The sequence below is a fragment of the Tachysurus fulvidraco genome, chromosome 16 (genome assembly GCF_022655615.1).
Source record: "Tachysurus fulvidraco isolate hzauxx_2018 chromosome 16, HZAU_PFXX_2.0, whole genome shotgun sequence".
Lineage (NCBI taxonomy): Eukaryota > Metazoa > Chordata > Actinopteri > Siluriformes > Bagridae > Tachysurus > Tachysurus fulvidraco.
The window spans coordinates 14,383,031-14,394,374 of record NC_062533.1 but is presented as its reverse complement, the minus strand read 5'-3'; the positions used below and the strand labels follow the sequence as shown (position 1 = coordinate 14,394,374).

The 11,344-nt window shown below is 34.7% G+C and overlaps 1 protein-coding gene across 2 annotated transcripts; it reads left to right on the top strand.

The window, feature by feature from the left end:
- Nucleotides 1-343: 343 nt before the first annotated feature.
- ccdc25 (coiled-coil domain containing 25) lies at nucleotides 344-9,219 on the top strand. Of its 2 annotated transcripts, XM_047801602.1 has the most exons (10): nucleotides 344-520; nucleotides 1,040-1,087; nucleotides 1,176-1,215; nucleotides 2,435-2,486; nucleotides 2,570-2,645; nucleotides 3,538-3,641; nucleotides 3,845-4,047; nucleotides 4,471-4,516; nucleotides 5,308-7,255; nucleotides 7,898-8,108. In XM_047801602.1, the coding sequence occupies exons 1-9, from the start codon at nucleotides 496-498 to the stop codon at nucleotides 5,335-5,337; spliced, it is 624 nt and encodes a 207-aa protein (XP_047657558.1). In that variant the 5' UTR covers nucleotides 344-495; the 3' UTR covers nucleotides 5,338-7,255; nucleotides 7,898-8,108. The 2 variants fall into 2 exon arrangements, with proteins under 2 accessions (XP_047657558.1, XP_027011145.2); XM_027155344.2 differs by lacking the exons at nucleotides 344-520; nucleotides 1,040-1,087; nucleotides 1,176-1,215; ... (3 more) ...; nucleotides 3,845-4,047; nucleotides 4,471-4,516 and adding an exon at nucleotides 8,865-9,219 and having other exon boundaries at nucleotides 6,892-7,255; nucleotides 7,898-8,106.
- The last annotated feature ends 2,125 nt before the right edge of the window (nucleotides 9,220-11,344 follow it).

Below are 11,344 nucleotides of genomic sequence, written 5' to 3'. Positions count from 1 at the left end.
AAAAGTCCTCGGTAAACCTGGACCCAAATACAACGTAAATATGAATAAAAGGTAAATTAAAAGTAAACCTAGAAAAAAAATAAAAATAAAAATTGCAAACACGATTAAATATGTGTGTCAAGAGAAAGTTAGCCACTAGGAAGCTGGGAAACAGACGGATTGTAAGAAACGTTAATTTATGTCTTTAAATGAGCAGTGTAATTAAACGTGACTTCATGACTTTACGCGATATTACGCGATTCATTTGGGAGTTCTTTAAAAATTCATTCAAATTTTAAAGAATAAACAAACAAACAAACAAATAAATAAATGTGGCTTTGCAGTGTCGGAAATGACCTTATGAAATGACCTGATGTTTAATTCACATCCGGGGTCAGTTTTGTCAGTGCTCCTAGCACGCTAGTTACTAGGTAATGTCGAAAGCGTGCGTTTACTATTTACTTTCAAAGCTGTCTGTTTTTTAATCCGTGCTGTACTTTCTTCAAGCGTGGAAACATGGTTTTCTACTTCACCAGCGCCGGTAAGTGCTGTTTTATGTCTGGACAGAATCATTGGTGCGATCTGATAAAGACAATATTATTTATGCACCCGTATTCCTCTTAGTTCCGCATCCTTTGCTTCGATTGGCTAATTCTATCCGGTTCTGTGCTGCCATTGGCTAATAAAACTGTCTCGTTGACGCGCAGCTCAGAGGTATCAATTAATAACCAATCAGAATGGAGGAGGCGGGTTTTAATGGAATATGAACAGGAAGAAATTTAATGTTAGAAACAAATAAGTATTATTATTAACTAAAATAACATGATAATTAAGATGATAGATGTCGTGTTTAATGACGGTAATACGCTGTAGTTTTAGTTTATTTTTAGTTTAAAAATAAACATCTTTTATATAGTAAGTAATAAATAATGTTCATGGTGTGCTGTTATAGGAAATTAATCAATAGGTTCAATTGTGTTATAGTGAATATTTAACTGTCTAAAGAAGCAGGATTTGTGGATTATGCTGGAAATGTTTGTGTTTTTCATCTTGTTTTCAGTTGTCACACCACCCTATACCATCTACATGGGGAAGGACAAATATGAAAGTTAGTGCTTGTTCTCTTACATGAACTTTTATGCTCCTCTTCTTTGATGGATGTGCTTTAGAGATAACGATTTAACTTTTCTCAACAGATGAAGATCTCATAAAATACGGATGGCCTGAGGACATTTGGTAAGGAAACCACAGTCTTAGAGTAGTAGAATTAAGAGCAAATACACTTACGTAGCACACAGATCGATAAAATAGATTTGGTTCTATAATTATTAGCACCCCAATTCTTTTTCTCCACTCAAACAACTCAAACAACTCAAACAAGACCCTACATTTGGCATTTTGAATTGAGGATAGCAAAATTTCTATTACACGCAATCATAATTGAAAGGTTTTCAGAAGTCTGTTGCACAAAGATCCAGGAGTCTAAAATCTATAACAAGAGAATGAGCCCAAACATACAACCAAATCAACAAAGCAGTAGTTACTGAAACACAGAGTTAATGGTTTTTGCAATGATAATCTCAGTCTCTGAATTTGAGTCGGATGAAAAATTAAAGAGGAAGATGACTTATTCAAGATTCTTCATGTCTCTAAGTTTGATAGACCCATAAGGGAAATATTAGGGCTACCAAGCGATAAATCTAAAACCTTAGTTTCCTAGTGTAAAGGATAAAGACTGTATTTATTCTGTGATCCCAATCATTTAAAGGTGGGTTGCACGATGTTTGAAAAAATGCTTCAGAAAACTGAGTCGGACTGACTAACAAAACAAACGTGTAGCCAATGAGCAGAAAGGGGCGTGTCTTGTCAATATGCGGCGGAGAGAGTGTTCAGTGCGCATGTCTGACATTAGCCGAAAGTGACTGAAAGATTGACATGGCGGATACCTGCCGTTACCTCTGCATCGGGTTCTAGGTGTTGAACGTCGTCTTCCACGTGAAACGGAGCTAAACCTTTCACGGTAAAACACACAGTACTACAAAAACACATTTGATCTGTATTACCATAGCATTACTCATTGAGTTAATTTATTGATAAAAATATCCCCTCGGCCAGCTGCCCCAGCAGGTTCTGCCATAATAGTTGCCTGGGTTACGTATGTATGTGTAGGGCGGAGCTATCAAAACAGGGGTGTTAGGCGTTAGGGGCGTGTTTGTTTTGGTGATTTCAGATGTCAACATTAGCTTTCAAACATCATGCACACCACCTTTAAACTCAACCTAAGCTAACTGCATGTGTTGATCTGTGTGTATTGTTTTTTTGTGAAATAATTTTGGATTTGACCCAAAATGGACTCAAGGCTGCCTATAAGTTTAAGTCACAATTGATGGTAATAAAGCTTAAACAAATATCTTTGTGTTTTTGTGAACAACAATCCTATATTTTTGTGGTTCAGGTTTCACGTGGATAAACTATCCTCTGCACACGTTTATCTGAGAATGCCTAAGGTACATTTTTTATTTAGATAGCTATAAACAAAGCTCTGTATTTCTTGTTATTATAGTAAGCAATTTTAATTTTTGCATGAAAGGGGAAAACGATAGATGACATACCCAAAGAGGTCCTGATCGATTGTGCCCAGCTCGTAAAGAACAACAGCATTCAAGGTAAATCTTATTCTAATTTTTATTCAGCAGAATAAACACTGAGTTACGTTTATCACGTCTTTTTATTTTTATGGATTGGTTCAAATACTACTATTGTATTATTATTATCATTATCAAATGTTTTGTTTCAATATGAACATGTTTTCACAGCACTTCTGATTTTCAGCGGCACCCACAAAATTACACAAAAGACAAAGCTCACAGAGTGAAAAATGTCAAAATAGCGACTAAGAGTGAAACAGCCCCTAAACATAACGTGCTAAATCTTCCAGTAATGCAGCTCTGCCACTGCAGCATTTCAGGGTGCCAATACTTTTGTCACCATTGAATGTCCAGTCTTATTTGTATTTGTTTTTAAATATCAAATTTAAGTTTTATTTGTCTCATACAGTAAAGAGTATAGCAAAATTTTTGTTGTTGTTCCAATATTTTCGGAGTTGACTGTTTTCTCGTTGTTTATTATTTGTTTTGGTTTTAATTATAGTTTAAATTTGATATTATGTTTTTTTTAGTTATTATAATAATTTTATTCTAAATAATTCATTAATCTATATTGGAATCTGTATAATAATTGAATCTATATAATAATTTTATAGAGAGAGCATTATCAAGAGATATTCAAGCATTAGAGACATTATCAAGCAGATTAATGAGACATTATCAAGCAGATTCAAGTAAATCATTTACAGGGATACATTTTTTTAACCAAACTCAGTAGGGTTGTCATTAATACCATGTTCCCTTGTGGTTTATGAATTATGAATGATGTTTACATATACATACATATAAGGCGAGCCGTGTTGCTCAAGGGCCTGTGACATTGTGATGTTCCTGGTATTTAATTTCACAATATTTTTATCACTAGAGTTTGCTGTTGTCTTCTCACTGACAGGCTGCAAAATGAACAACATCAACGTTGTTTACACATCATGGGGCAACCTGAAGAAAACCGGAGACATGGACGTGGGTCAGATTGGCTTTCATCGCCAGAAAGAGGTGAAGAGAACATGATGGAAAAGTGATCAGTTACCTCAAAGGGAGCTGACATGACTGGTCAAGACATGACTTTTTTAATTATACACTGAAACTGTGTAGTTATTACAGCAAACCCATAAGAGAAGTGCAATCGTTCAGTAAGTATCTGCCTCTGTAATAATGCAAGCGATATTATGTATGTTAAACGTTTGTGCCATTAACAGGTGAAAACTGTGGCGGTAGAAAAGAAAATCAACGAAATCGTCAATCGACTCGAGAAGACCAAAGAGGAGAAGTACCCCGATCTCGCAGCAGAGAAAGAGTCCCGAGACAGAGAGGACCGGAACGAGAAAAAGGCTCAGATTCAAGATACGAAGAGACGAGAAAAGGAAGACATGAAGAGGAAAAGGGAGCAGGAGGAGTTGAGGTATCACAAGGAATTTAGCATCAAAATGTTAAAGCAGGGAGGCACGGTGGCTTAGTGGTTAGCAGGTTCGCCCCACACATCCAGGGTTGGGGGTTCGATTCCCGCCTCCGCCTTATGTGTGTGTGGAATTTGCATGTTCTTCCCGTGCCTCGGGGGTTTCCTCCGGGTACTCCAGTTTCCTTCCCCGGTCCAAAGGCATGCGTGGTAGGTTGATTGGCATCTCTGGAAAATTGTCCCTGAAAAAGGATCCCTGTGACCCGAGAAGTTCAGATAAGCAGTAGAAAATGAATGAATGAATGAATGAATGTTAAAGCAGTCAGTAAATACTGAAGCCTCAATTTAATATAAATCAGAGGATTTAGATTGAGTTCTATTTAAATGATGAGTAATTAAATGTGCAGCTTAAATTTGTTTCTTTAACAGGAATTATTCAGCACTAATGAAGAGTGAAAACATGACCACAAATGAGGTAGAACTTTCATTTTTTTCTCTAGTTTGTGCTCTTTTTTTTTTCTTTGTTATCCAGATTAAAGAATATTAAAACACATCTAAAATTGACTTGGGTTGATGTGAAAATTTTCAGTACTGGTATGATTGCTGTCAAAATATGTTTAATATGCGGAAACTTTACCAAAGTACATTATAACATACTTTAAATAAGGGCTAAGCAACAGTGTCCATGCTGTTGTAGGAGAATAATCAAGGCTCACACTGGAGACTCCTTCCAAAATGTCAAATAAAATATCTCTTAAAAAAAACCTTCTTCATTCACAATTACACCCATCGAAAATCGATTTATGTGGAACTGTGTATGTTGTAGGAACTACATATACTGTACTAACTATAGGAACATATCAATTTAAATCTGTGCACTGCATTTCTAGTACATTAATCAACATCTTTTGACCGATCATTAACATTCCTGTGGGATAATAATCTTTTAAATAAGCTGTTAAATAAATATGGCGCTAATGCATAGAAATGCACAGTCATGTCCAAAGGTATTGGAACAACAACAAGGCAAATATACATTTAAAAAAAAAAAGTGAGACTTGGCCTTGAATTTCCAATACTTTTGGAGTTGATGGTTTTCTCTGTTGTCTAATTATTTGTTGATAGCCTAGTAAATACAAGTCCTATATAGTTTTATTAATTAGCATTTTAAGAGTCCTGACAGTGTGGTGTGACCTAAACTGGTGTGCATATTATGCAAGCTTTATATGCAACATCTAACATTTTACTATCTGCCTTTTTTTACAGGATGGTAACGATTCTGATGATTTTATGTAACTGGAAAAATAAAGATCTGCAGAGCAGACATGACATCTCAAACCATACGCATGCTCCGATGAAGGCCACAGGGTTCGCTGTTATGGAGGAACTTGCTTTCTGTGCATCTTAAACACTACCTGTGCCAAGAAAACATTTTGCTTGGAACAAATCGTCTTGGAGCAAATTTACCTATGGCTTCTTATAAACACCAAACAAGAAAAAGCAACGTCTGGTGTTGCAGTGCTGTTCATGAATCAAGGAACTTTTTTTTTTCCTCAGTATCTTTGCTGATTTTTCTACAGTGCAAATTGTCATTTTCATTTTGTGCTTCAGTGGAATGGAATTGCACGGTTTTATTATACCTTAACTGATCCTGCAGCAGTGATAAATTTCTTATCAGTTTTTTCCATAACAGGGCTTGGATGCTGGTCTGTCATTGATTGTATAGATTTATGTGCTTTAACTTTTGACTCAATTGTTTTCTTGAGACGTGAAGAGTGCCAGATGCTAATTCAAGCCTACTGACAGTGTTATATATGTATGCCAGCCCTGATTCATTTCTAGTTTTTTTTTATTGCAATAAATCTTAAACCCCATACCTTTCCTTCTTCAATGGCTGATTAGAAAGGTAACAGATTATAAAGGTTATCTTAAAGCAGTTGGTTTTATAGCTACTGCACTTGAGTAAAAAGCATTCAGACACCAAAGTCTGTCCACTTTTGAGAAAGCTGTTGTCAGGGTTCACGTACCTGCAGTTTTGTTTGTAACATCCTGTTGTTCCATAGCTTTTTGTTCTTTGTTAATAATATATCTATTACATCAGTAACATGTACATGTTATATAGTTAGATTATAGATAATATATCCAAACCAGACATGTACAAGGACTTTGTCTTTAGACTTTGTTTTTCCGTACTGAGACAGTAAAAAATAAACACTTTCCTTTAAAGGTACACTTTCAGACATAAAGCGACCACACTATTTCCCTTTTTGCTGCAAGGAACAGTTCTGTACTTTAAAATGTATATTGTGCATGCAGCGTTAAAGTAAATAAGTAAAGCTTTAGAGTGACGCGGTGGTGCAGTGCAGTGGGTACCATTGTTGCTTTACAGCTACAGCGTCATTGCTTTTATCCTGGTATCATGTGTTTGTGTCCATGTAGGATTTCTTCATGTTCTCCGGTTTCCTCATACCACCCAAAAACATACAAGGTGGATTGGCTAATATAAATACATTCATCTTTATGACCAGTGTTCCTGGGATAGACTCCAGATCCACAGAAACACTGATTAAGGTTTTCTAAGAGTGAATGAGTGAGTGAGGAAAATAAATTATATATTAAAGGTAATTATAACACATAAGGTACAAAATGTGCCTAATCAATTACACCATACCAGAGACAAGCAAAAGTACATTTTGATACTGTTATTTGTGAGGCTGTAAGAATAGAAAAACAATAAATAAAATATGAAAATACTTATGTACCAGATTTACAATAGGTACGAAAGTCTTCTGCCAGCCAATCAGAAACCAGTACTTTCCTGCTATAGCTATAACCAATCAGATTTTAATTTTGCTTTGAAGAAACGAAAGTAAAAGTAACACGTGGATAAGTTCTAATAGCTGTAAGAATCTTCTTTTACGGGTTAATTAGGGTTTATTTCCTGCAACGATGGAGAATATTCTGCAGCCAATTTTATCAAACCCTTACTTCCAACGGTTGTTTTACGATTTCTTGTTAACGATCAATTTTTGTTCTGAAAGTGAAGAACGTCCTATTATCAAAAACGTTTGTGCTAAAATCAGTGGACGTCTGTCTGAGATCCTGAAGGTTAACAATAAGGATAAAGAGGAGAAGAGTGATGTTGACGTGTTCTTCTGTCCGATCGTCTCTCGAGCAGGAACCGACATTGAAGCGGCTCTCACTCGGGTCCGACGTGAGTAATAATAATAATAATAATAATAATAATAATAATAATAATAATAATAATAATAATATGTATCAACTGCAACCTATTCCCTGGTAAATATATACTTAAAACATTAATATATTTATCATCACATTATACTGGATATTCACTATAATTTAATTATACACACACACACACACACACACACACACACACACACACACACACACACACACACACACACCCTGTTTACGGGAAGTAAAAATCCACGTGACTTAGCAAAAGAAAAAATCATGGCAACAAAAGTAGTAAGCCTGCGCAAATATAAATCTTGCTGTAAATATGAGAAACAAAAATTCCAAGAAAAAAATACAGATAATGATAAATGAAATACAGCAGGATCCCCAGGACCAGAAGTTTCTTCTATATGGACCTGTTATTATTTTGGCTTATGTGACAGTTAACAAAAGCTAACTTCAGCTGGCTTTTATACAGAGCCACACTGCAACATGCAGTGATGTTCACCTAATATGACATCTAATTATAAATCATTATAAGCCATGTGTTTTAGTGCTATAACTTGGCTTTTGAAATAGCTTTCGAGTGAGTAAAAGCCAATTGTTAAAAATGCTGTATCACTAATACTTCTTTATTTATTTGACTTTCTAGGTGATAAGCCCACTATTGTGTTTGTACTTCACCACACCTTCAGCACTGAATACATTGCACCAAACAGCAGCAGGTATGAAAGGGAAAATTTGTTGATGGTGGACGTCTTGTTCCATGAGGATTCAGGACTGCTGAAATGTTCAAAGAATAATGAAGCAATCACCAAAGCAGGAAATTACTCAAGGAAATACGCCAGACGTCAGTTGAATGTGAGTACTAATACTGAAGACGGTTTAATATTTAGTGTATTATCAGTGTTATTATATATCATTTTCCACAAAGAGCATATTTAAAAGCTGTGTTTATTATACTACAGCACTTAGATTTTGTAATCACTGTAAAATGATCAATTTCTTTCATATTAAATACCCATAATTTTTTTCCATGTTGATTAGTTCTTGTTATTACTTAGTAAGTTTACTGTGTTATCAGATATAAACAGTTATTATGTAGCTTGTTATTAAGGACTCTTCTGTCATGGAAGAAAAAATTTTAGGAACGTTTAAGGAATGTTATTAGATTAGATTTTCCTTCCCAAAATGTAAAAACTTCTCCTTACATGAAAATACACAATATGAACAAATATGTTTTTCTCTGTTAAATAATAAGATATTTATTGTACTAGTTCTACTCTTTAGGTTGCAATGAATTTGTGAGTAATATAGAAACAATACTAAAGTGCTGTTGAGAAATTACAAAATTGTTAATCTAAACCCATCTAAACCCCGAACTTCTATATATAAGAAGTTCGGGGTTTAGATGGGTATTAATTATATATATATATATATATATATATATATATATATATATATATATATATATATATATATATATATATATATATATATATATATAATTAATACCTTCTGACCAAACAGATTTGGAAAAATAAATGTTTTTGAGAAATGTGAAATACATTTTTATGAATGGATAATGTAGTAATAAATGGTTATTTTATTTGTTTCAGGTAAAAAAGCTTGCCCTGATGACTAGCTTGTCTGTATTTACAATTGTACTGGTAACTGGTTTGTACAAAGCATGGAAAAGCCCGGCTCATGCACGTGTCAATATGCTAAGTGTGAATTATTACCTGTAATGTATTCATAAAGATGAACAAAAAAGATTATAAAATTGACCAAGTAAGAGAAAAAAGAAAGATATACAATAAAATATAAATAAAATACTGTTCAGCTGACATATTATGCTAATCTAGGGTGCCTGTTTATGTGTATGTTGGATTATTTTCCTCTACCTGGTCTTCTGTCATTTGTCATGTATTACTGATTTGCTAAATGGATAGAAATAAATTGCTAAAATACAAATATGTGTGTTTTCACTTAGTAAACATTTGTGAAGAAACTGTGACCTCTCTCCAAGCCACTAGGTGTCAGCATTTTGTTTTACAAGCCTTCTAGGACCACCCAGTGTCCTGTTATGAAACACCTTACAGACTAAATTAGATAAAAGTGACAAAAGATAAATAATATTTTTCAATTATATAAAAATTGTTCTCTGAAACTGCTTATATGTTTATGGGGGGCAATATAAGGGGAGTCAGATGCTTTTCCTTATGGTATGTAAAGCAATACTTTAGACAAGAACACACAGAGTTTGTACCTCAAACTGCATAGTGATGCTATACTGTAGAAATAAGCTATATTAGGTATATCATTTCTGCATTCTGTTGATGATGTTTGAGATGGAGGTTGTGTATATTATGCATACCTTGGTGTCTGTGTTAAGGGAACAATTTGGCCAAACTATTGTTTTAAGTATAATGAACACATATAAGAATCATGGGTCAGTGATTCATTATACATTTAATTATACATTGAATTGCATTCATCTTCATGGCCAGTGTTCCTGGGGTAGACTCCAGATCCACAGAAACACTGATTAAGGTTTTCTAAGAGGGAATAAGTGAGTGAGGAAAATAAATTATATTTAAAGTAGAATATAATGCCTAATCAATTACACCATACCAGAGACAAGCAAAAGTACATTTTGGTACAGTTATGTTTGAGGCTGTACGAATAGAAAAACCATAAAAAGTTGGCTAATAATAATAAGCAGAAGATTAAATAGGAAAACAGAATGTTGGCTTCTACAAAGCCAACATAAATAAAATATGAGCCTTGGTTATGTACCAGATTTATAATAGGTACGCAAGTGTTCTACCAGCCAATCAAAAACCAGTATTTTCCTGCTACAGCTATAACCAATCAGATTCTAGTTTCACTTTGAAGAAACAAAAGTGAAAGTAACAAATGGATAAGTTCTAGAAGCTGGAAGAATCTTCTTTTACGTGTTTATTTAGGGTTCTTTTATTCCCTGCAACGATGGAGAATTCTTGGCAGCAATTTTTTTCTGATTGCATTAAATGGTTTTTGTACGATTTCGTGGTACTGATCAATTTTTGTTCTAAAAGTGAAGAACGTCCTATTATCAAGAACGTTTGTGCTGAAATCAGTGGACGTCTGTCTGAGATCCTGAAGGTTAACAATAAGGACAAAGAGGAGAAGAGCGATGTTAATGTGCTCTTCTGTCCGATCGTCTCTCGAGCAGGAACCGACATAGAAGCGGCTCTCACTCGGGTCCGAGGTGAGTAAAGCTGCACAAAAATGGCCTCCGTCTGCCTCCTTACACCAAACATTAACACAGCTAGTGAACTGTAGATACAACAATAATAATATGTATCAACTGCAACGTATTCCCTGGTAATTATATACTTAAAACATTAATGTACTGTATTTATCATCACATTATACTGGATATTCACTATAATGGAATTATACAGACACACACACACACACACACACACACACACACACACACACACACACACACACACACCCACACACCCTGTTTACTGGGAGTAAAAATCCACGTGACTTAGCAAAAGAAAAAATCATGGCCACATGGCAACAAAAGTAGTAAGCCTGCGCAAATATAAATCATGCTGTAAATATGAGAAACAAAAATTCCAAGAAAAAAATACTAATGATAAATGAAATACAGCAGGATCCCCAGGACCAGAAGTTTCTTCTATATGGACCTGTTATTATTTTGGCCTATGTGACAGTTAACAAAAGCTAACTTCAACTGGCTTTTATACAGAGCCACACTGCAACATGCAGTGATGTTCACCTAATATGACATCTAATTATAAATCATTATAAGCCATGTGTTTTAGTGCTATAACTTGGCTTTTGAAAGATATAGCATTTAGCCAATTGTTAAAAATGCTGTATCACTTCTTTATTTATTTGACTTTCTAGGTGATAAGCCCACTATTGTGTTTGTACTTCACCACACCTTCCGCACCGAATACACTGCACCAAACAGCAGCAGGTATGATAGGAAAAATTTGTTGATGGTGGACGTCTTGTTCCATGAGGATTCAGGACTGCTGAAATGTTCAAAGAATAATGAAGCAATCACCAAAGC

Bases quoted from the DNA above. Each gene is read 5' to 3' on its own strand.
- ccdc25 (XM_047801602.1), top strand. From the start codon at position 496: ATGGTTTTCTACTTCACCAGCGCCG. The intron at 521-1,039 runs GTAAGTGCTGTT...TCTTGTTTTCAG, and splicing joins TTTCTACTTCACCAGCGCCG to TTGTCACACCACCCTATACC. The intron at 4,517-5,307 runs GTAGAACTTTCA...CTTTTTTTACAG, and splicing joins AAAACATGACCACAAATGAG to GATGGTAACGATTCTGATGA.